This window comes from Pocillopora damicornis, chromosome 7, assembly GCF_964200805.1.
Source record: "Pocillopora damicornis chromosome 7, jaPocDami1.2, whole genome shotgun sequence".
NCBI classification, from domain to species: Eukaryota; Metazoa; Cnidaria; class Anthozoa; order Scleractinia; family Pocilloporidae; genus Pocillopora; species Pocillopora damicornis.
The window spans coordinates 1,097,474-1,122,413 of record NC_142676.1 but is presented as its reverse complement, the minus strand read 5'-3'; the positions used below and the strand labels follow the sequence as shown (position 1 = coordinate 1,122,413).

The following is a 24,940-nucleotide window of genomic DNA, read 5'->3' as shown; positions in this document are numbered from 1 at the left end:
AAATGGCGGATTTTTTTAAACCGGTAGAAAAGCTTATGCTTATTTTCTGCTAGACTTTAAGGAGTTTCTTCACCTTGGATCACAAATTCAAAGTCTTTGGGCCCGAATATTTTGTGGTGAACAGTTGAGCTCTACTGGCGACACGGTTTTTTGTTAAGTGCCTTGACAGTTCACGGAAAGAGTTGTTAACTGCTCGCTTCAGTAAGCATCGCTGGAATTTCTTCCAAGCTTTGTATTCTTCTCGTCATTCTTCCATTGTGCATTGGCAAAGCGGAAAGAGACATACTTGGGCTTTTATTCTGTAGAGATAAACTGGACAAATTTACCCTGGAATGATTACTTTGTTGTAGGTTTAAGCAAGATTAATTGATGGACTAATATTAACAAATTATATCTGTTAAATCAACATAGTTGTGTTTCAGCAGAGAGGCATAAACAGCTGGGGAACTTGTCTCGATGGATGTATCAAAACATTATCCTACTGCCGTTTTGTGACTCTGTTATGACTTTTGTGTTAAAGCAGTTATTCTGACAAACAAAGAATTAAGTTTATGAAACTTCTCAAAACAAAATCAAATTAAGGTTTGAGTGACCAAACAGTGGCTACAAAGAGGCTATAAGTATGGCCCGGCCACAGAAACGTGGTGGATATTCTGATACAGACTCTTTAGCGACAGAAAATGATGAATGTGGAGAAGAAGCTGAAATACCAGTGGCTTCTCAAGTGGAGGAACCATCAGAGGAATTGCAAGAAAAAACTAGGTAACAATGTTGATAATACAGCTCTGTGATAATACTGCACAACATATCCCCTTGGGCTTAACTACCAAGTAATGATATTTTTAAGATATTTTTATACAGTCCCATGGACCTTCAAACATTGGGTCTACATGGTTTAGGTTTTTAAAGCTTAGTCAATGAACAGGAAGTCACAGTCACTGTTTTTCCCTTTTATCAGAAAATTGACCATCAAATCTGGCACTTGGGTAGGGCAGTTGAACACAATTTTGGTCCAAGAGTTTGAACTAACCAATCTTCAAAAGTTAGTTGGGAGATGTTGAAGCCTCAAATTGATCAACGCCCAAGTTTTGTTGATTGAGATTGAACCTGCCCTCTGAAATATGCTGTTAGTACTAACGTCAGCATTAATTGATTCAATTTAACTCTCCCTTTTCAGCATCATTAAGTGGACTGGCCCCAATAAGAAGCATCCATTGATTAATTTCTCTCCCCATGTTTTATTACTGACTTTGCCTCCAGAATCAAAAGCAGAAGCAGGTAAGAAAAATCTTTGAATCAAATAACTCATATTTAATGTTAGTTTTATTGCTACAGCAGAGTCAGAGTGACAAGAATTCCTATAAAAATTGATATTCAATCTATGCCATATCTTTGTGTGAATCTTGAATGGAGCAGTTGACTTGTAACATAGCCAGTAAACCAATACAGAGTAACTGGTACAGTTTAAAAGCTACCAGCTCAGACACACAACATAGATTATGATTAATTGAAGTTAAGATATGCCTGATGTTTAGCTCAGTTGTAGAATTTTAAGCCTGTGAGAAATGCTATATCAGGAAAAGTAGGATTTTTGTCGAATCATACATGATTCCTACACAATATTATATTAAATTTGTCAAGATTTAACTCCCAATAATGTAGACTTTTATTAGAAGAGATAGGAAGGAAGTCCAGTAGAACCCAGAGGCTAATTAAGGGAATAGGTTCCCTCCTATAAGAGGCTTGAACTGATGCAAAATAAAACAACAGTCAGTGACAGAATAGACAAAAATAGCCATTTATATAAGGTAAATAGGAGTAATTCTTAGATCTTAAATAAATCATTTGAATCTGGGTTAGTGATGTTTTTATTTATCAGTAACCCGATCTTGTTACTGTCTTCCCAACAGAAAAATATCATTTGACTTACAAATTTGTCAAGACAGAATGCAAACTTGTACGAAGTATCTTGAATGTTCACTGCTTTAGAGAGGTAAAGATCTGAGGATAACTGGTTATCAAAATTATTATACTAATAGGTAATTATTAATAGTAATTTCTAATTTTTGAAATGCACCACAGGGTAAAGAGTGATTCTTACCAGATACATTTTTCCAGTAAATTCTAAACTTAAGGAACATTTTATGAAATAAGCTGTTCAATTGTATTTGAACCACATTTTGATTACCAGTACTTGCTCTATCAATGTACAGGTAAACTCCTTTCTTACTCCAAAACATATTTAAATTTTCCCTCTCTTCAGGTTCATCCCAACAGTTCAAACTTTAATTTGATGTGGACTGGCTCACATATCAAGCCTCACACTCTCAGAGGTCTCCAGGATTTCCAAAAGATCAACCATTTTCCAAGGTATCAATAGTTAAATTTAATAATGGTGCCACATACTTTAAATAATAGTGATAGATTGGGTGAAGGCTGTCAGAGCAATTGAAAAACCAAAAGGGAACCCTTGGAAAAAAGTTGGACAGGAGCTACAACTCATTCCCAGTTGTCAAACACAGGCCAAGCCAGTGCAAAGCAAATGCCCTCATTACTTTGCAATCCCCAATCTCCTGAAATTCAGTGAAATAGTTTGTTCTCACCTCTATCAGTTACAGTTACCCCTATAACCTATGCTTCTTTAGGAGACCCCTCTGTGTAGATGTCAATTAACCACATCTACGAGTGCTCTATTTTGAAATTGGACATTATAATTACACTTTGTTTTGGAACAGGTCTTATGAACTGACCAGGAAGGACAAGTTGTACAAGAACATTCAACGAATGCAACATTCAAAAGTACAGTACTGTTTACATCATCAGTCTTTATTTTACTTTGTCATAAATGTGTAACTCATCTCTAAAATATCAGGACAGTAGGTAAGAAACAGGTGATTGGATTAGTCAGAGTTATCAGGTAACAACTCAAGTTTGTTATCTAATTTAATGTTGTAAGCACCAAACAATTTTAACCAACTAACAAGGGACAGAGTCTGAAATAAAATCTTCAGAGTTAAAACTTGTGGTAGTGAGCATGATGCTACCATTCCAAACTAATAAGCTTATTGCTTTTTTTTTCTAAGGGCGTCAAACATTTCGATTTCATACCAGAAAGTTATATTATACCTGAAGAGTTTAATGAGTTTAATGGTAAGTACTGTTTAGAAGGATCTGTAACACTTGATGTGTCTTGTGCATGAACCTTTTTTGTCAATCTTGTGGATGACACACATTTTTTGATCACATGCAATTACAGAACATTGCAACATTTTACAATTAAAAAAAAAAATAAACATTATTCTATATACTTGTATCATTATCTTAGCGGCATTTCTAAAGGACAGAAGGCCATGGATTGTAAAACCTGTTGCCTCTTCACGCGGCAGAGGAATTTATCTAGTCAATCATGTGAGTTTACTGAGGACTATTTGCATTATACATATGTTCTTGTTGGTCCTAAAAGTTTGTATGCTGATGTAACAAAAAGTATGATTAAGTTGCATATTTATTTATTCTTACTTATTTCTTGATGAGTGATCCTACTCAAAAACATTCTTCAAGATGACTTTTTCTCAATTTTCTTAAGACTTTTTTGTTAACTCTGTATTCTAGAAACTGTAATGTATTTCACACATTGCTAAAAGAACTCGTTGATCTTTCTTTCCAGCCGAGCCACGTTCCACTTGATGACAATCTCTTAGTCTGCAAATACATCAGTAATCCGCTGCTTGTTGATGGTAAGATTGATGTACTTGTCCTACCATTGGAAAAGACTGCTACACATGATGATGGATGTCTTGTCTACTGAAATTGGTCACCAGTTCTGCTACTGTAATTAATGCTTTCAGATCTTAATTGTTACTCAATTAATATAATAGGAGTGCTAACCAATAACCACAAGTTCAACATCTCATTAAAGTGTGAGCATTTTTACTTAGGCTTTACATTCTGAAATTACTTTATTTCAGTTTTCTTTTGAGAAGAAATTTTTGCTGACCATCAAAGGCAAATAATTGGACTTATTCTGTTTTCATTATATGACATTTTGATATTTGTGACATGCTATAATAGAATGATTATGACTGATATTTACAAGCTGTTTGTTTCTATTTTAGGTTTTAAGTTTGACCTGAGACTGTATGTTGGTGTGACATGTTTTGATCCTGTCAGGGTGTATCTCTATGAAGAAGGTTTGACAAGGTTGGTCATTATATTCAGAGAGTTTCTTACACCATGCACTGTATGAAATATAAATATGGTCTAGAGATGCAATATTGAAATATAATTGGGACTTGTCTCTTTCAGATTTGCCACTGTGAAATATGACAGGACGGGCAAAAACATTAAGAATGTTTGCATGCATTTAACAAACTACAGTGTCAACAAGAAAAATGCAGATTTTGTCAGGTATGTGTGGTAAAAAAAAAAAGCTTTCTGAAGTTGGAGTGTCATAGGCAATCAATTTTTGTCAATGGGTGACTTAAACAACCTTACTTTTATGAAAATTTTAAAGAACTTGGTACACCGCATTTTTGAGGCAAGGGGCTCCAGGCCAACAGAGATTAATTTCGTATTACAGGTTTAAAAAAGTTGGTGTATGAATCTATTTCTGATCTTCTCTTTGCATCTAAATGTTTATGATTTAGATCATCTGTATCCTTTCCCTGAAAGAAAAAATGATCTAAAAAAACTTTCTCACCAACTTAAAGATAAAAATTGGAATAAGTAGACATAACAGTAGTTGAACTTAAACTGTTAACAGACAATGAAAACCTTTATGTTTGTGTAATTAAGGTGTCCAGATCCTGAAGTTGAAGATTTTGGAAACAAGTGGAGCATGAGTGCCATGTTGCGTTACCTCAAACAGATTGGCAAAGACACCACAGGTATGCTAACTAATCAGAAAGAGTTATTGAGAAATAGTTAGTGAACTTCAGGATCACCAATATTGTTAATTTTTTTCATGTAGCTCTTATGATGAGAATAGAAGATGTAGTGGTGAAGACCATCATTGCTGGAGAGCTTCACATCGCCTCTGCCTGTAAAATGTTCATGCCCTATGCAGGAAACTGTTTTGGTAAGAAACCTCTGAGAAAGGTTTTTTGACCATTTAAAAATTTTGCTGCCGTCTCTCTGTTATTTTGTGTCTGTCTCGCTTTCTACGCTCTTTTATATTCCAATTTAATGCAACCCAGCCTGACGAACTTAACCATTTAGTGTGGTTGAAATAAATTATCCAGCTGATACCTAGATCTCATCTCGTAGAAATATATGGCTTTGACATCCTCGTGGACGAAAATCTACGTCCGTGGTTGCTGGAAGTTAATTTATCTCCATCTCTTGCTTGGTGAGTTAAAATTTCATATTATTCTTGAAGTTGTATTTTGATTGATTTTAACGATTTTATCGTTATTGTTGTGCTTCAAAAAAGGCAAAACAACACGTTTCGAGAACGTTTGAGTAGCAGGATCAAACGAGCTGTTTAGGTGTTCGTTTACAATTTTAGGATATGTGGTGTAAATGTGTCTTGTACCTTTTACCTGTTTATTTTTTGTGTTTTGTTCGTTCGTTCGTTTTTAATTTTGTTTAATTTGGCTCTCATATTTATAGTGACTCGCCGCTGGATCTGAAGATCAAGTCTCATCTAGTATCGGACATGTTTAATTTAATTGGTGAGTGATGCCTGGTGGCAGCAAGAGAAATTTTCTCGCATCTCCATAATATTGTGCCGAATGTATTCTTTTGTCAAAATTTAAATTCACTAAAAACATCATTAGCGTGTCAGACAGCACCCAACTCTGTTACTTATTTACTTTGTTACACTAGTAGGGCACCAATTGGGCTAGAAAACTCATGCCATCTTTCAACCAATCAGATACAGGGCTTAAACGAATGTTGGTGACTCGCATGGTTTTTCAGCCCCTGATTGGCTGCTGTGGTTACTTTACTAGCCCTGCTTGACTGTACCATCGTCGTAGTCTATTCTAGATCCTCGGCTTTGAGTTTCTATGTACTTCTTCACAGTAAATTGTTTGTTTGTAGGTTTTACAGCTCATGATCCAATGGTTCGTAAACTTCCTAACCGGCGATTTGTTGCTGATAATCCACCAAAAAACAGATATCAGGTAACAGATCTCTTGAATTGGAAACATCTTTCCTCAGCATAACGATTAAAGTCTACGTGTAAAATGTCTGTTCTATAAAGATTTATTTTGCTCCGTTTTATGGTTGGTTTTAAAGCCTCTCTTGGAATGCTTAACATGATTTCAATACTACAAGTTCGTTTACCTCTGAATTTAATAATGCAAAGTCCTATAACTGGATAATTGTGTCAGAAAAAAAATGACCAAAAACATGCTAAACAGGTGGGTTATTTCATGAAGTCGAGCGCCACTTTTGTATTGTCAATACTAATGTTCAGTAACTATACCGTTTTCCAAGTTTTCCTCTTGGTGAATTTCGTTCAAGTGGTCGTTAAAAACCAAGGAAAATACCGTCCTCTGACAAATTAATTTCATCTATATTGGTTTTTTAAGCTGAATTTCTTTAACCTGCTTACCCAAATTATATTCTTTATTTTACCCGTTACCGTTATAGGTTACACTTGTTTTTCTGCGACTTTCAGGTACCAATAACTCGAGTCCTCCATAGCCTAAAATTTGTTTTTTGATTATCTTTAACAATATTCGTTCAAAAACCATTTTGTATTTATACAGAGGCAGCGATCAGCCACAGCTGGTGGAGTTGTGATGCCAAACTCACGACCCTTGTCTTCAGGAACGAGAAGAAAAACTGAAGATGGTTTGTCAGCAGAGGAAGCAAGAATATTACGTCACACGCGCGAAGAATTCTCCAGGAGGGGTGGTTTCGTCCGCGTTTTCCCTTCCCCTGACTCCTGGGAGCTCTATGGGTAAGCAACGTGTAAGCAACGTGTGCAGAGTTCTTTGCTAAAACACGTGGACTTGATGACAAAATGAGGACAGATGAAAAATACCACGCATTTGTTTTGGGGTAGAGGGGAAATTTAAACACATTATTGGAGGCGAGCGTGGCCTAGTGGTTAGGGCGCTGCACTTGTAAGCCGGAGGTCCCGGGTTCAAGTCCTCCTCCCTGCCACTGGATGGATTTGTCTTCGGTGGCCCCGAATTCAACTCCTGCACGCTTTGTAAATAGCCAACTGGTCTGCCTCCTACCAGTTGGGGTTTTTAACGAGTTTCTGTTCATTTACGATATTTGTTTCCTTATTTACAGTGTCCCCAATTAGCACAGCAGTGCTAAATACACTGACACTTAAATAAAGTTATTATTTATTATTATTATTAACATATCCGTAAGGACCAGTTTTTATCGGAAGTTGCGCGCTGAAGCAGAAAGATTTTGTACCTGTTCAGCAATCCCGAAAAATAATGACAAATATTCCTAACATTAATAATATATTCTTTCATTTTAGGTCATTTTTAGAGCATCGTACAACCCATAATCATATGTTGCATTCAAAACTGTTTCCTGGAAGGTAAACTAATCTAGTTATTTTATTTTAGATTTGGAACAATGTTCTGATTTGACCAATCCACACTTAATACTGAATATGGATTTATATGGCGCTATTCAGCCAATATTCCATAGCGCTTTACAATCATAATGCTAAGGTAAAGACTTAATAATAAATTAAAAAAGCAAAACAAAAATAATAATAATTATTATTAAATAAATACATGTGTCAAAATCGATTTTAAAAGTGATAAGCTTCTTTAAAAAGACAAGTCTTTGAATTCTTCTCAAGAATAACTATTGATGGAGATTTTCGAATGCTAAGAAACAATTCATTCCATAGCCTTGGCGTTGCAGCACTGAACGCCTGGTCTCCATAAGCCTTACGTTTTGTCGGTGGAATAATGAGCAGTTAGTAGCTACACTTCAAAACGCTCCTGAGCACGCAATTCGGTATGAATTAATTCGGTAAACACTGATTTTACAGAAAATCCTCCCTTCAAAGACCCAGTACAGCAAGCTTTTCCTCGGCAAGTGCAAGGGCAAGGTAAGTTTCACTAGTGCTTTATATTTGTCTTCATGTTTAAACTCAAGAGTACGTGTAATCATGATTTCACGAGGGAGTATTTTAGTCAAGGAGAGTCCATTTAAGTCAGGTTGGCAGGACAGATTTTGCCTCTTTACAATGTAAAAAATTTGAGTCTTGTTAGCGAATTATCCCATCCTTACATTTTTGTCGACATCGCATTCTTTTTCAGGAGCATAGCCTCGTACGGAGCACCTCAGTCTAAAGTTAATGTGATAGTTGAACCTCCTGAGGTGAGAACAGATTCATTTATAATTACACGAGTGGCATTACACTATTTGGAGTTCTGAGATGGTCCAGAAAATATTGCTAGCTTAGGAAAAATTACTTAATAAACAAATTGATTTGAGAAAGAAGTAGACAAGTCGCTTTTGTTTTAAGTGAATTATTGTATAGTTTTGACAGTTTCGAAAATTGTGCTGTACAAAAGTTGATTTTAATGTGTCTTAGATATCCTTAGAAACTTGTAACGAAATAAATTTGACATGTGGATGAAAATCAAGCAAATAAAGCAATTGCAGTTAAGAGGCGTAAAAAATTCAGGATTAGAAATCCTCGCCATTCAAAAAACTTCGTTAACGAGAGAAAGAAATCACATTTTAATTCCAGTATTTTTATCCCTTTTATCAGGTTTCAGGGGATGTCTCTCTTGGTATCAAGGAAAGACTTATTTGTTACGAGAGAAAACTTGACAGTTGGGTATGTAATACAACTTTTCCGATATGAAATGAGAGTTCGTGAATGCGCAACAAATTGTTAAGTGGATAGGATAATCGATCAGAATTTTAAGATGCTCCGTTAATCCTGATTTGTCCCCATGACCTTAGAAGTAAAACGTAAAGATAACATTTTCTTTTGCCTTATCCAATAGAGTCCGTCTCTCCTCCGAACGAATAAAGCCCTTGGCAGCACGACTCCGAGTGCAAGTAATGTTAATGTTTTGCGCTTATATGAAAGTTTTTAATTTTTCTCAGGAATACTATGTGCGAAAACACTGCGTAATGTTGTCAAAATGCCACTGCTTTGTGCTCAAGTCGCAAACTAGTCCGAACACATTAAGTTCTGAGCCGTTTTTTAGAAGAAAAAAGCCATAGACATGTTTGTAAGGAAGAATTTTACATTTGTAGATTTTTAGCGTACTATTTTATACTACTCTGTCTCGATATAAATAATTATTGTGTTGATTGTAACATAAATGAAATGTCGATGTGGGGAATTTTGGCGTTAAACTAATACTTTGTGATATCTCCACATTTCTTAACAAAATCAATCCACATCTGTTTTTACACCGTTTGTGGAAACATTATTGAATTCTCGTCACGTGACTTATTTAAGGTACCCCCAACACAAGCCAAGAGATGTCAGAGAAACCACGTGATACTTCCATCGCGCGCACTACCCCCGATGGACAAGTAGTGACGAATTACATGGAAGGAAAATCGGTTTCTTATCCTGGAGGTATGTTCAAGTGACTTGTGCTTCTTTCTTATTGGTCAGTACTGTATGAATTCCGCCAATAATCACAAGTCAGCTAACGCGCGTGCGCAGCGACTGTTTTGTTCAATCGCTTGATTAGGACTGTTTTCGCTCCCGATGCCGACTCGTAGTCTAACTTATCAAATTCTTTACTTTTGTCTGGTAAGCAATTTGTGAAATAATACTCCGTTAAAAAGACAAAGATCAATGCGAGGCAACATTATCACAAAGGACTTTTTCGAAATTGCTGATGCTAGCGGTATCAAGGACGCTTGTCACGAAAAAACCTAATGAAGGCCTAGCTCCTTTTTGAGTTCTCTGTAGTTCAGGCGGAAGAGGATACTCAGCTTTCTTCCTTCATTCTTCTTTTAGGACCAAAGCCCTCATTGGACCCAGAGGGAAAGGCGCCGCCGTATCGAGTGTCCTCAGCAGGCCCTCAACCAAGACCCTTCCAGGAAGCCACGCGTGTGCAGAAGCCACCACTACCAAGCAGCGGCGAAACGGTGTCAAAACGTGTCTTGTCTGCGCAGCCGCGATACCAACCAATCAGAGTGGACGAAATCATGGCGAAGGCGGGAACCTTGACGTAAGTGTTCGAGTTTGTAGTGTACAGTTATGGAGTTCATGGCTATTGCAGACTTAAACCTGAAATTTGATTGTGCTTGGTGTCTCATTCTGCTGAAAATTCCTCCTGAGTTTTGGTTGATATGTTGTGGTTGCTCGTGAATCTCGCCTTCTCTGAAGGGAGTGACGGATGTGTTGTATTTATACTTGCAGGAAGCTGCAAGCCAGGCAGGCATTTGCAATGTATTTACAAAGAGTTCAACAAAGACTGATGCACGAGACAAGGTATTAATTTAACCCGAGAAAGCGCCTCTTTCTGGCTGAAAATATTATATTTGCACCGTTTTGTAATTACTGGCATGTTTTTAGGGGGGGAACACGTCTGTGTGGCTCAAGGCGCCAAATTTGCAGACGGGAGCTTCCAGATTCACGCCTTCAAGTTTTCCACTCGATTGGGTTGTTTCTCGGTGGTCTAGAGTTCATCTCTTCCGCTTCGCCATTCGTTGTTGATTGTTTCTGGACAAATTTCATTGAATTTTCTCTAATTTAGCCGAACATATTCAGATTCTGGGAGGTGAAGATGTCAGCTATTGCGTTTTTCTTTTGTTTTCTTTGTCAGCTATGACTCAGATGATTCCAGAGATAGCAGAGAATCCAAACAAGACGACCAAATGGTTTGTGCAGTTTACATTGAATGTCTCAATAAAAACTAAAATTTTGCAGCGGTATTACAACACAAAAGAACGTCCAGCCTGCTTCTTTCCTTTTTTCCCTTCGATATCACTACACAGCTTCCCTTTCATGTTGTGCAGAGACTGAGAATAGGAGAATCTCTTTCATTTCATATTGTTATTTTCAGAACTTGGTGATTCGTTTCCTGAAGAAGGCTGCGAGTAATTTACAACAACCTTTCAAAGTTGTTGTACCGAGCCACAAGTTACCGTTACATGACAGGTGAGATACCGCTTGGACCGATGATTATCTTGGGAAAATTTTGAAGAAAAACGATCTTCTTTTTAGAGGAAATTCAGTTGGTTTCAAATTAACGAGTTGAAGCCAAAGGCTGACTAGACGGCCATTCGTCGTCAAAATTTTAGCACACCACTTTATTTAATATTTTTAACTGTTAGATAATCGACCCGCTCTCTCAAGTTCAGTTTTTATTCTTCTCCGAACGTGCTGTCGTGGGATGAGCTCGGGCTCATTTCCTGAACAGCGGCTAATTGTTACGCCAAGCGATCCACTTGTGTAGGTACCAGGTAGTTAAGACTCGTCTGTAAGGGTTAACCTTTCTTCGAAATACAAAATTCAAGTCAGCTAAGGCTAGGTTGCATCTGTTGTCCAAGGAAGAAGTGTGTTCATGCGCTTTTGCTTTTCTTTCAGGCGGAGAATTTTGGCTAAACAGCTCGGGGACTTCGTCCGCGTCTATGGAAAGGTTTACTTCTCTTTACTTAATATGGAAATACGTTAGGGCTCGTACGTCTTATCACCATCCTCGTTTTTTTTATCTTTTTTTTCTATCAAATCCTGTTTTCTCCTTTCATTGTCTATTCATCCAAACTAGCTAGGTTACAGGCTTCTGATCATACCTAGAGCGGTGTGTGATATGACACCCATTCCCAAGAACCAGAAAATGTACAGTAACCTTACAGAAATTGAAAGTACAATCTCGTCTATATTTTACAGCTTTTGAAATGATATTTGTCAACAGGAGACCATGCAATTTCAAAAGCGACTAGAAATCAACCGCACGTATGGGCTATCAAGAAGCAACTCCTTCACCGGTGAAATCCCGGATGAAGAGTTCAAGGTCTTTATGGCAATTGCAAGGTAAGGATGCATACTGAAAGAGATCTGAAGATTCTAACTACGAGGAAAAAATGTGAAAAAACTTGATTGCTCCATTTCTACAGCGAGACAGAGTTGGAAGATCTTTTAACTACGTATACCAAATTGAACAAAAACGCCAGCGTGTTTCTAGGAGGCCGGCCAGAGAGGAGCTCGGAGGAGAGTTCAATTAGGGCACCTTCAAACGACTCTGGTCTGCACAGGAGAAAAGAAGGAGACAGGTACTCCAGGAGGTAAATATGGCGATTTGTTGTTTCGTTGATGTCAGAAGCTCCCAGTTCAGTGACTGTAGTTGTTTTTTCACGTGTCACAACTAAGGAACTAATCTTTGTCTAAGGATTGAGTTAATTTCTCTCTGCATGTTTCTACAGCTCAAATCCCACCCCGGATGGGGACTTCATCAGGCCCACAGAGGACCTCAGCAGCACGGGACCCATGGTCACAGATCGACACGCACGGGCGCTAACAGCTGTTTCAGCGTATGGCACCTCGGTGGCCCTTAACAAGACCCGACACAGGCCAATGTCGGCCAAGGTTGCAGGTTCACCAGGTGGGTTGAAAGTGGGGTGAAAATGTTTCTGTGATAAGATTCAATTGATGAATTGATTTGTGTCTTGTAATTCTTTTTTTGCTGGAGACTCGACCCGACATACTTATGACATAGCTTGTCTCCTATTAGCTAGTAACCAGATTCCGAAAATTTAACTCAGTTCGCCACAACAGTTTTAGTAGAACTTAAGACTTCTGTTACCCAACTTTTAGACAGGCTGACGTGTTAACTTATTCACACATTTTTCACCAGGAGCTGATAGAATAAATCAGGTTGGTCGTCCTGTGTCAGCCAAGCCATACTCACGTTTCACGAAAACAGATGAAGACTCTGGTGACCCTAGGAGCTTGGTTGGAGGTAAGAGATCATGTGACTTGCCAAGATGAGATCTCTCTCTTAATAACCTTACCCAAGTGCTTTCTTAACTGTTTGCGTAACTGATTACTCAGGACTTTTAAAGCTCGGAGAAAATTAAGTTTTTGTGCCAGGTAAAGATCTCTTGCAAGCGAACCTAGAGGTCTGGGTCGAGTACACGAAGGCGAGGTTTACTGCCAAACTTCTCAAGAAAAATAATCTCTTATTTTTTGATCTGTTGAACTTGAATCAGTCTCCGTAGCTATTGTCTTGATATATCGAACACGTGCTATTGTAACATGCTTTTGTTCAACGTGTTTACAGCTCATACTCACAGTGTCCAGCGGAGTCGCGTTTCCTCGGCACCAGTCCGACGCCTCAGTCAAGGATCAGACAATGAGCCCAAAGGTTTGATAAAACTTGATTGATTTTAAGTTACTAAACTGAAACAAAACTTCCAAGACAAGAACTTTTGGCGTGATATATTTTCGTTGAGTAAATTTGTCCCTAGTTTAGAAAAATTCAGCTCAGTTCTTGCGATGATGCATGCGTAAAAAAACCTTTTTATTTATATTTTTTGCCGTCGCTCAAATATAAACCATTTAATAATAGATCAACGGGAGAATTCATTTTTCTGTGGCTTTCCCCAACACAAATTCCGTTTGGTAATAGGTAATTTAATACTTTGCTTGGTTACCATCTTAAACGGAAATGAATTTAACTCACTACTAAAAGGTCCCAGTGTTGCTGATGAGCATGCAGTCACCTCTGCTCTTCAGCGGTTGGCCAAACGACAGGCTGCGCGACAGTATTCTGCACACAACACTTCTGGCCGCAGGGGAAGTAACTGGGACGAATTGTTTAAAAAGATGGACTTCAATCACGAGGTTGAAGTTACCTCCGCTCTCAATGTAGATGAGTTCATCAGTGTCCGTGACGACTCCACCAATCCGTGGTCACATCCTGACGGGAAAGCACCACGATCTGCTCACAGACCACATGACCGACATGCAAGTGCGAACGCCACGTTCGAAACGTTTGTCAACCACGACCAACAGCTTGACGGCAGTCATAGTCACGTGGCTTGGTTTAACAGTGCTGCTGACCAAGGCCGTTCCTATACTGCAGGTGCACGCTCTTCTGACGAGAAAACTATTCATGTTGACTTGAAAAGAGAGTACGACAGGACACAAGAAGTGGAAAGACAGGAGAGAAAAACAGCTGGCGAAGCAGTTAGAGGTCCAGCTGTTTCAAGAGAGGAGTATAACAGACAAATGAAAGTCTTAAGTCAAAAACTTTCCGAAGAGAAGGTTCGCCTACAGAAGCAGTTACAGCAATATCCATGCTTGCCACGCCCACCAGCTACTCGGCCGAACCCAGGCCCCAAGAAAGTTCTTAGCCACAACAGAATGATTAGGTAAACCACACATTATTGAAACCCGAGGCCGTTAAACGAAGTTTTGCTGCTTTTTAAGCAAAATCAAGTTCTATACCATCACCAATTTAACCAAACTGTTTATTTAACTATCGATTTTTAAGTACAGTGTTAATTTACTCTCAACAAACAATTGTTTCATTTGTTTTTGTTTTGTTTATTGACATTTAGGTTGGCTGCTTCCAATCCTCCGCCCGTTTTTGACGTCGTCACTGGTATGACAGACCTTCCAAATGGTGATTCTCTGTGATATCAGTGCTAAACTTCCTCATGTTAATTATCAATTTGTCGTCACCGCTCACCCAAAGGAAGTTGTCTGAAGAAGGACTCGTCCAGACGTGAAGAAACATTTTACCACTCGGAACTCATTTTAGCAGCGAATTATGTTACTTTTGTATGTAAAGTCAGTTGCGCGCAATTAAACTTGGATGTCCCTGTAATTGAACTGACTTTTTAAGTCTTGAGTTCAGGAGAATTGCCAGGTTTCGTACGTAAAATCACAAGAAAAACTACTCATTAAGTTCATCGCACATTTTTATTTCAATAAATTAACAATTTCTGCGATGGGAAACCAAACCAATCAGAAAGTCAGTATTTAAATAAAGTTATCCTAAAGTCAAACTGGCTTCATTAAGTTTCACAACTTTTTTCTGTAAATACCAGTTGTTCGAAGTAAACGGGACTTGTTGGTTGAAGAAAACGCCCTGGAAAACCCCGTGCCATGCCACGCCGGCTCTGTGTCATTTACTAACAATTTACGGAATTTCAACTCCAAAATGTAAAATCCGACCCAACAATCTATGAATTATAAATCAGTTGCAACTGTCGCGACAACAAAAAATGAGACGTTGAACTTAATCTCAACCCTTCAACTCCCAGATGTGATTGTGATTGGCATTTAAATTCTTTTTTAATCAATACATACTCCTGCAAATGAGTCATGAGAAGACACAAACTCATCAATTAGAGGGTGTAATCTTAATTAAAACACCAAATTGACAACACTATCACACTTGGAAGGAGATAACTTATCAGATCTTGGGAGTTAAAGTGTTAAACATAACCTTTTCATTAGTGATGGAAATTTTCAAATATGTCCAAGAGAGTTACTGACGTTAGTTGTCGAAACAGAAAGCAAGTCGTGGAATATTATTCCTTCGCATTTAAAACAAGGTTTTTGGTTGACATGGTAGTTAACTACATGGAAAGTAATTTTTGCTAAGGTGAGAATTAGTAGGGGTGACAGCAATAAGTAAAGTCAGGTGGTGATTCCCACAAACAAAACTTAACTTCGGTGTGATCAAGGTCGATTGCCTCACTGCTTACCTCTTTCATGCCATTTAACTAAGAATTGACGGATTCTTTTAAGCACGGGGACGACGACCAATTGAGTGATAACCGAAGCGGTAACCGTGGAAAGGGAAAATTTTATTCCAATCGTGTTTGAGTCTTTGAACAATTAATGAATTCAGCGTCTAGCCATTGAAAAAAAAAATCGAATACAAAGGTGTCAGGTTCAAATATTCCGTACTTTATGTTTAGAGCCTGTTCTGGCTGTAAATTATGTTAATATTCCCAATTATTTGTAAGGTGTTTTTAATACATCCAACATTTTAACATTGCGACACTAGAATTCCGTACTTGGACTTTCCACCACTGCCTCCAGCCTCCTCGCGGTCATCTTCGCCCAAACTGGGCCATGAGTAAGAAAGCTTTAGTCGTGAGCCCGTGAGATTTGTGTGCAGCAGTGACGTGGCAGGCGACATGGAGGGAGTGGTACAGCGTGAAGCACTGAGGTCACATTGCTCTAATGTTCTTAACAGTTCGCCTTGCGTGACATTACCAATATCGTCGCGTTCGGCTGTGAAAAACGAATGTAACAAAATAAGTTACGCGCAGTTTTAACGCCCTATGTTGGTTCAGTAGAGCGAACAAATGGTACTTGGCAACTCTGAATATGTCCTAGCTGTGAGTGCATATTTTATGTTCGAATCCCTTAAAGAGGTCTTAAGTTTGTGTCCTCATACCAAAGATATTCTCAAAAAAAAAGTTTTATTAACTAAGATTTTCTGGTCCCTTATTAGAATCGCTCACCTGAGTTTTCTCCTGTGGTCTTGGTTGCAATTTCTAAAGCAGTTGTCAAGTCCCACATCTAAATCATCGCAAAAATAGATCGCATTAATCTAATTTCCTCGAATATTTCCGTAAATCTCAGCTAAGATTACCCGGTTTCACAGCAACTTCAGGCTACTGGCCATTCGAAATATTCTCCAAGTTAAGTGTTTTAAGTAAGAAACAATGAATATGAAAATAAATTTCTAAAAGATCCAGGGATACTATATTTCATCAGCGTTTTTCTGAGCGTCAAAACTTCTTAACCTTTTTTTTCCTTTAACACTCCATTCCCCTGCAGTTGGTTCTTGTTCAAAACATCCTCTAAGCCAAAGTCAAAAGTTCTAACATGTCTTGGTTTAAGCTCTTGTTGCGTTATCCGTTATTCTTTGAGATAAACCGATGAAATATCCTTTGTTATGATTTCAAACCCATTTAAGCACAGCGAAGAATCACTCTGCATTTATTTCATGATTTCTTACTTGTATACATCCGTTTGAATGTCCCGTTATCAGGAACCGCCGGGGTCTGGATCCCATTCGACTAGAAGCATCACATTCATGTACACAATATGAAGTGATGTTGCTGCCGTCCACTGAACGTATCGTACAGACCCTGTAAAACAAAAACAACCGCATAAAAAAAACCTCTACAAAGTACGCTATTTTTATCCTGTAGTTCTCAGCCTAGTTGTTTCTTAACTGACAGTACCATCCAGTGTTGGCGATTCTGGGTCAGGTTGTTTGAATAAGCGAAACCAGAGTTAGTGTAAAATTCCTAATTTCAACTTCTAGCCACAAAAAAAAAGGAGAGCATGTTTGGCTAACCCTGGATTGACGCTAATCACCTCTGGATTACAATTTTTCATTTTTCAAGTTTTTATTTTCCACTCAGCCAGTAGCCTGGATACTCTTGTTAATATCGTGTGTTCCGAGGCAATTTTCAAATGATTGTTCTTTTTCACACAAGAAACTTCAAGCGACAACATCACTTTACCTGAGCTCATTCCTTCAAAGTACAAAGACCACCTGGTTTAATATTTCAAATCTGGCGTAGCTAGATATGGCACCATGAGTAGGGAGGAGGTGGGCTTAGATTGATTTATAGATTTCAACTCAGATTTGTTACCTTTTTCCTGTGGAGGAGAAACGCACAATCACGTGATCGGTGTCAGGTACGAGCTTCTGAATGAACACTTGTTGATCATCACGCTCGCCGAAGGGGCCTAGAAACAAAAAAAGATAAAAAAAATGCAATTTTTGCGAGAAAAACTCGTAAAAAAACCGACTTTAGAAACCGTCTTTCACCAAAACATGGCAGACGAAAATTCAGGTGATGAGATTCCCACTCACCGATGCCATTACCAGCTAAGGAACTTGGATGAGCGTCCTGCGCCTCGAGAGAAACTACGTTAAAAGATGCGAGGGGCGTGGAACCTGGTTGCGTGGAGATCATGCCCCGAAAACGCGTCACGTTCCACGAGCGCACGTGGTTATACTCGGAGCAAATGGAGACAAGGTTTTTCTCACTTAGCATGACTTTTATAACTGGGTTCCGATGTACCATGAATGTCTGGAAGAGCTGTGGTCCGTGGCCTACTGTCTCGGGATGTTGAACGATCACTCGTACTGTTCCCGAGCTTGTACCGTATGCGATCTCAATCCAGTTACCACTTAAACCTGACACACAAACGATATGAAGCAAAGATTTTCAGTTGGTAACAACTATTTTGAGTTAATTTTTAACAAAAAAAGTAAAAAAAAACAGGACTTTGTCCTATATTTCTATTTGCAGACACAAGGCTCCAGGACAAATCTCATGGATATTCACTCACATGTCTTGGGTGTTAAATACACACTGAGTGCAGTCACCATGTCTTCATTAGGATCTTTATACAGCTCTGTAACCAGAAGGTCGTTATCCTTCATTCTCAGTGGAAACTTTTGCATATCTGTGAAGCAAACAACATATTGCCTAAGATAAGGGAGAACGAAACGAGTTAATTGATGCAACCATGTGCTCCGCGCATCTCTGGCTCCCTATTCTTGTATGAGGTTAATGTTGGTAATACTGAGTTGGATTTGTAAACGAATTCGGGAAAAAAATTGTTGATCAGTATTTCTTCTTGTTTTATATGGCTGTATTCCACTAAAGACAAAGTCAGAGTTTAGTTGGAGTTGTAAAAGTGCTTGCGACCAAGTGAAAATAACTCCCAACGTACCAATGTAATAAATAGAGCCATTTGTACAGCCAAGAAGAAGGAAGGAACCAGCGGTGTCATAGCTGGAAATCGGTGTCACTTCTTGGATCTAAACAAACACAGTAAGGATAAAAAAACGTTACAACAGAGTTCAAGAAGATGCAGGAATACTACTACAGAAAAGGATGTAGTATCACAGTATCTAAGAAGCTGACATGATCATATGAATAAAGGGGGTGTATTTCTATGGAAACTGTGATGCTGCGTCGGTGGGATAGTTTAACTGGGTAATTTACTATCATCAATCGAGTTGATAATGTAGCCGCCGTAAAGAGTTAAAAAGCTGACTTCTCGAGCGTTAGCCCTTCATCAGAGCGATTGCCAATAACCAATTCGCCAATCGCTCTGACGAAATGCTTACGCTCGAAACGTCAGCTTTTAAACCCTTTACGGTGGTCAATTTACGTCATCAACTAGATTACCCTGTTATGATCATATATTGTTTCATACCTGCCAATGCTGTGTCATTGAATTCCACACCCCAATTTTTCCTGTGTGGCTTGTGGCTACAAGTTGGCTTCCAATGAAAAACAGAGCATCTACAGTGACACCAAGATCAAAGGTCCCTGTCCCCAACAGAAAGCAAAACCATATTTCTTATATTGCTTAAACCAGAGTGTCAAATATACAACAATTATAGCTGTTATTACGATGACCTTTTAACAGATGGAATTTTTTTTATCTGAAATGCTGGACTCTGCCACAGCCTGGAAAAAGCAATCACATTTATTATGAACAGCCACAAAGACCTTGTCATTGATATAAATGCACTGTAAAAGCAACCACAAGATGCAATGAACAACTCACCAATTTCAAATTTCACAACATCTTGAATGTGGTCAGTTGTGTTAAAGCTCCATAACCGAATTCTACCCTCTGAAAAACAAAGTTAGTTGGTTCCAGTTATACAACTTAAAACTAGGTCAGTTCAAAACACTTATGCTCTCATCAAACCTGTGAGGTCTCATGAAAGTGTGCCTATTACACTTAACTCAGTTGGTGGAGTATCCAGTACAATTAGCTGAGGTTAGAAACCCACAGGAGACTCAGGTTTTTCTTTGTCCCTGCTTGTTATAAATATGTTAAATCTTCCCTTATCTTGAGGTAATGTTGAGTTGATTATGTGTTCCTCAACACCCTTAAAAAGTTTTAATAAACCAACCTGATGAAACTGCCAGCATTTTGTCTCCAAAAGAACTGGATGACACCTTTGCATTCAAAGCCATTCTTTCCACAGTGTTATGCAGATAAGGAGTAGAGAAAATAAGCTCCCAGCCAACCGAGTCTTTGGATCTAAAACAAAGAAACAAAAAAACAGAGGCACAATTGGTAAAGCAAAGAGCAACCTTTTGACAACATGAGAAGGAACCTTCAAGCCACTCACCGGTAACAAAAAACAGAATGTGCAAAAGCTACGGCAACAAAACTGTGGTGTCCTATCACCACTAACACTTTCCTTGGGTCTACATCTGTGGAGAGGAATCATAAATACATGACTTTGTAAAACAAAACACTGAAAATCATTAACGCCATCATTTCAATAATGCCTGGCAAAGCTCATCAGCAGTCTGTTGTAACAACCTTCCTATTTAAAAAGACACTCACCCATAACAACAGCACCTTCATTATCATCAGGGACTTCTCTGACACCAACATCTCGGTAGCTTGCAGTGTCAGGTTCATAACGAGAGATGCTTATTACAGTTGATGTAGAGCTTCTCCTTGTGAGGGCAGCTGATGATGAGTGCCTTGACACAGGAGGAGCTGGAAACTCTGAAAAGTATATTGTTTAAAATGTGAAAACACTTTTCATCTGAACTGCACAAGTATGTCACAGCAACACCTCATCATTTCAGCAATCTTCACGCTTATCCTTCCCCTGATTAGCCATGGAAACACTTGTTTTAAACTCTTATTTTCATGATGTGTTATCTTAGTATATGCTTGTATTTTTTTATTTCTGCCAAGTTATTGGTACTCCATCTTTCCTACTATTGTCAGTAATGAGGCCTTCACTGCAAAAATACTGAAGAAGTACCAAATATAGCACAAGGAAATGTAGCATAATTCACACACTGCCTGTAATTTGCTCTCACAGTGTCTTACAGTGTACCAAGTGTGCTTGTTACAAACAACCTCCTTGCAAATTATTGCAAATGCAATAAACATAAAAAGTTTACTTTTTGTAATTTTACAACAAAAAATTAGTGGAAGCCACCCAGCTGGAACTCTTTGCAAACTTCATGCAACAAAAAAAAAAAGGTTTAGAATACATATCATTTTCAGAATGGCTTGCAGTCCCACTGTTATAAATCTACTGTCAAACTGTGAACACCAGATATTATACATTCCCAAAATATGTATTCCCAGATCATATATCATTGTACCAATTTGTCAGCAAGTAATTTCTCTGGTTTATAGCTTGACCATATGCCAGATATTTGTTGGTGGGCACCCAGGGAATTAATTGACAATCCCATTACCTGGAGTGTTGAGATATCCATGGAACAACACATTGCCACATTTGGAATTGGATACCTCTTCACATAAGGCTAGCCTCTTGGCTGCAAAACAAATGAACCAAATGAAAATGAATTCAAAAGTTGTATCTTAAACTACTTGGTGTAAAACATACAATTCAAGCCCATGCTCTGGCAGAGCCTAGATGCCATGGGTGACCTACTTTAATTAAACTTTTCTTTACATGACTTATGAAAGTTTGTGTTATTGATAAAAGCTCAGATTCTTTGACCGCAGACCTCAGGTCACCGGAGATCATTCTAAGAACACAATCTTTTAATTCTACTTGGTATGTATATAAACCATAAATAATATCAAGGATAAATTTTTACCTTTCAAGTCTAATTGATTAACCTCATTGTTGGATGATTTAACAAATTATTTAACCCAGTTTATGGTTGAAATGTCATTAATTTATTCAATCTTACCTAGAGGAGTGATCCCATAAAACTCAGCTTCATGTTTGATTACCCTTAAGTCTAACCCTCTGTAAAGCAAAAAATATTTAGTTTAATATATTTGTTTGTTTTTAAATGCTTCACAGGTTAATTTGCAAGTAATATAAACCATTTCTTTCTACAATTTTTATTAATTATTTTCAACAAGAATGGCAGAGTCCATTATTTTAGACAATCAACTAGTTCTGTCACAGAAGATCTGCAAATTGTAAACAAAGTTAAACCCAGAGCTTCAACTCTGAAATCCACTACTGATATTTCACAGCATGAAATAAAAACAAAAATGGTTCAACACGAGAAAACTTTCCAAAATTCTTACTTTCTTTTTCTACATTTGATACATTTTTCTTTTATTATTTTTTGTGCAAATGGGGTTTGTTTCCCAGATCTTACATGGACATAATCAATGAAATTGTATTGAAAGTACAATACCTTGCATCAAGTTCTTTGGTTCTTAGAAAATTCAATATGGGAACAAAGGCTTCTGGATCTCTGTCAATAAATATCTATTTTTGAAAGAGTAACAATAATTAGTATGGACCTTTCATGGGCTCTAACACTGTAAGACAGATAGACAAATGGTGGGAGTGAAGAGAAGTTTCAAGTACCATATGATTAAAGAAATGTAGCTGGCAATTTGTTTAGTAGCACAGTACATGGTTTGGACTCAGCTGAGAGTAACAGTTAACTTGGTATTATGATGGTCCAGTCAAATGTTTAAAGAGTGACTCCTGAGCACTGATAGGAGAGTCTATTCTAAATGTTATAGGTAAGAAGACTCATAAAGTATGTCAGCTACAATTGGTCAGTTTCAATCAATTGGCAAAGTTATATCTTTGATTTTGATCTGTTTTGTTTGTGGACATATAAAAATAGTCACTGTCATCTGAGCAGTGTGTTCCAAATTTATAAACCACATTCCCAGTGAGTCAATTGTTTAAAGTTATTTATGTTGCAGGTTGACACTGAGCAGAGTCCTAGCAAATGGTATGGTTGGCATCTCCACAATGATTAGGATTTTGATTGTTGAAATTACAATTGCAAGGCCACAGCACTTACCGCTCCTGTTTCATCTCTTAGAGATGAAATTCGCCCACTTAGTAAACTAAAAAGAAAAATAATGAATGGTCAACATCTGGAACTAACAGCTTACAATATTACAAAATGACCAAACAACAATTCAAATTCAGTTTTGTGATAACTGATGTTATTCATTGTTAATTCTTTATTATAAATGGTCAAAAATATTTGTCATGAATAGAAAGTTCCATTTATACATAATTATGGCACTGTAATAAAGCCAACATTAAAGTTTAACCATTGTGACATGTTGGTTAATTTTAGCAACACCTTCTAAGTTTCCAATTCCCTATAAATGGATGGTCCAAGAAGGGAAACAGCTACGAAGCAGAGTTAGCAGGACCATTATCCCACCATGGACTTAAAATATAGTCATCTAAATGTGGGAGTTGTATAAATGAGGCTTCTTCCCATTAATTGAAATTAAACAATTACCTAGAGAAAAATGAGTCTGGAATCCACGTCAGTGTCTGCTTAGAAGTCGAGAATCTGCAGAAGTTCAACATGTTTCAGAATTAATATGAAAAAAAGTATAATCATTTCAAATTACAATCACTCAGCGAAGAGTCGATTCACCAAAATTATATATGTAAACTGAAGACGGTAGTAAAGGTTCTTTGGATTAATAAGATGGCTAATATTGTAAGTGTTAATTCAAAATTATCTTTATTCAGGTCTTATACTCCAGGCTGTTAGCGTGGAAACAAACTAGCCTAGTATTGGTTTGATTTCAAATTTCTGGTAGGAAATAAATTAATTAGGAAAACCTAGAACGTAACCTTTACCTTCCATGAATTAGTTCAGCTCCTATCAATCGAGAAATTATTTTGAAAAAGACATTTCATATTTTTCTGTACAATTCCAATTGTCTACCAGCTTGAAGCTTTACGAGCTCAATTTCCACTGATTACTGATAATTTCATGGTTAATTTTGTTTGTACAAAAACGGTTTCGTCTCTATCGCATAAAAGTACCACTATAAAGCAAAATAGGTGGTTTGACGTATAGCAACACGCAAAGTAACAACCCTTATCATTACCAAAGGTTCTTTGCCTATTTTAAAACAACAATAAAATAAAAAATTGCAGCGAATTACACATACTTTCTTCCACCAACATTGAGGGTGACAATTTCTCCCAAGCTCATTTCCCACCAAGTGTTTTCAGGGAAAGTTTTCCAGTTGTCAAAATCCCTCCATCATTTCACCTGTCTGTATGTTTACCAAGATGGCGGCCGTTTATGTATACAAAAAAAGTGTGCTCTTATTGGTCAGTTTAAAGTCCTCGACATCGTGTCACCAAAGTGACGTAATAGACTTTTCTGGGAGGTTCGTATATAAAAATTCACAACATTTTGCTGAGTAAGACAGGAATATTACTCTTACGGAAGACCAAGATCAATGTATGAAAACAAATTCCTAGAAAAAAATAGTCTCGTTCGCTCTCGTTTCATTTTCTTTCAATCATTAGTGATATTCTTAGTTGCCTTTGTAAATTTTGTAACAAAGGCATTTATCGCGAAAACTTGCCAGAACAGCGGTAAGTTTACCGTGATTACACTTTGAAGTTTCAAATATGTTTCCGTATCAATCAAATTTGAACATTTTTAACGCCTAAACTATCAAGATTTCAGTATTAATTCTCTCTCTCAAGTGTGGTCTCTGAAAAAAATTGGTTTTAAATCAAGCAGTATTCCCCGATTAATATTGTACCTTTCTATCTTCACGTCACCTTCTTGTATGTGTTAGTGCAAAAGAGTTACTTTCAAAACACACGCTCTTACTTGATCAATGTTTAAAGCAATACCTTTGTGATTCCTTAGGTGAGTAGCTTCCATATAAGTTGGAATTATTAAGAAACTTTTCTTTTCTGGTGTGGCTGTGCCTCTGGACCCTCTGAGACGCAAGGCGCATATGCCTCTGGCGCCCCATTGGTTTCTCTGTGCATACTGTGCCCGTGCCAGGGGAGGGATGGGGGGGGGGGGGGGGAAAGGGAAGAGAAAGGGAGAGGGTTCGAAGACTGGAACTGAGAAAAAGAGGGTACTCGAGCCAATCGAGCGTAGCCCAGCCCAGGATTAACAAGAAATGCTGTAACAAGGACTGAAATTATATCGAGCATTACAATGGACCTTACGCGAAAACGAACTGGCTTTCTGATCCTCAAGAGGGGAGATTTTAAAGGATGATTATGTGTGAAGAAGGAACACA

At 37.9% G+C, this 24,940-nt stretch overlaps 2 protein-coding genes across 2 annotated transcripts; one reads left to right on the top strand and one right to left on the bottom strand.

Annotated features, from left to right (window-relative positions):
* Positions 1-230: 230 nt before the first annotated feature.
* Positions 231-14,925, top strand: LOC113681409 (tubulin polyglutamylase TTLL5). The gene is made up of 34 exons (XM_027198498.2): positions 231-762; positions 1,178-1,278; positions 1,911-1,993; positions 2,264-2,370; positions 2,736-2,799; positions 3,084-3,150; positions 3,326-3,408; positions 3,668-3,737; positions 4,116-4,200; positions 4,306-4,407; positions 4,795-4,886; positions 4,970-5,077; positions 5,266-5,347; positions 5,611-5,672; positions 6,043-6,125; positions 6,717-6,910; positions 7,451-7,513; positions 7,979-8,038; positions 8,250-8,310; positions 8,708-8,776; positions 8,949-9,003; positions 9,413-9,535; positions 9,926-10,139; positions 10,331-10,402; positions 10,737-10,791; positions 10,977-11,071; positions 11,501-11,552; positions 11,829-11,947; positions 12,031-12,198; positions 12,337-12,515; positions 12,768-12,872; positions 13,194-13,277; positions 13,605-14,286; positions 14,476-14,925. The coding sequence occupies exons 1-34, from the start codon at positions 623-625 to the stop codon at positions 14,552-14,554; spliced, it is 3,858 nt and encodes a 1,285-aa protein (XP_027054299.2). The 5' UTR covers positions 231-622; the 3' UTR covers positions 14,555-14,925.
* Positions 14,821-23,992, bottom strand: LOC113681408 (BTB/POZ domain-containing protein KCTD3). The gene is made up of 18 exons (XM_027198497.2): positions 23,837-23,992; positions 23,170-23,223; positions 22,714-22,759; positions 22,087-22,160; positions 21,625-21,683; positions 21,160-21,240; positions 20,282-20,449; positions 20,061-20,145; positions 19,839-19,969; positions 19,484-19,552; positions 19,127-19,242; positions 18,638-18,725; positions 18,251-18,367; positions 17,769-18,095; positions 17,545-17,641; positions 16,899-17,031; positions 16,399-16,456; positions 14,821-16,165 (listed from the first exon to the last, which is right to left on the bottom strand). The coding sequence occupies exons 1-18, from the start codon at positions 23,878-23,880 to the stop codon at positions 15,918-15,920; spliced, it is 1,995 nt and encodes a 664-aa protein (XP_027054298.2). The 5' UTR covers positions 23,881-23,992; the 3' UTR covers positions 14,821-15,917.
* Positions 23,993-24,940: the final 948 nt, after the last annotated feature.

Bases quoted from the DNA above. Each gene is read 5' to 3' on its own strand.
- LOC113681409 (XM_027198498.2), top strand. From the start codon at position 623: ATGGCCCGGCCACAGAAACGTGGTGGATATTCTGATACAGACTCTTTA. The intron at 1,994-2,263 runs GTAAAGATCTGA...CCCTCTCTTCAG, and splicing joins ATGTTCACTGCTTTAGAGAG to GTTCATCCCAACAGTTCAAA. The intron at 8,311-8,707 runs GTGAGAACAGAT...CCCTTTTATCAG, and splicing joins TGATAGTTGAACCTCCTGAG to GTTTCAGGGGATGTCTCTCT.
- LOC113681408 (XM_027198497.2), bottom strand. From the start codon at position 23,880: ATGAGCTTGGGAGAAATTGTCACCCTCAATGTTGGTGGAAGAAA. The intron at 21,684-22,086 runs GTATTGTACTTT...TTTGCTTTACAG, and splicing joins ACCAAAGAACTTGATGCAAG to AGGGTTAGACTTAAGGGTAA. The intron at 16,166-16,398 runs GTGAGCGATTCT...CGTTTTTCACAG, and splicing joins GACCACAGGAGAAAACTCAG to CCGAACGCGACGATATTGGT.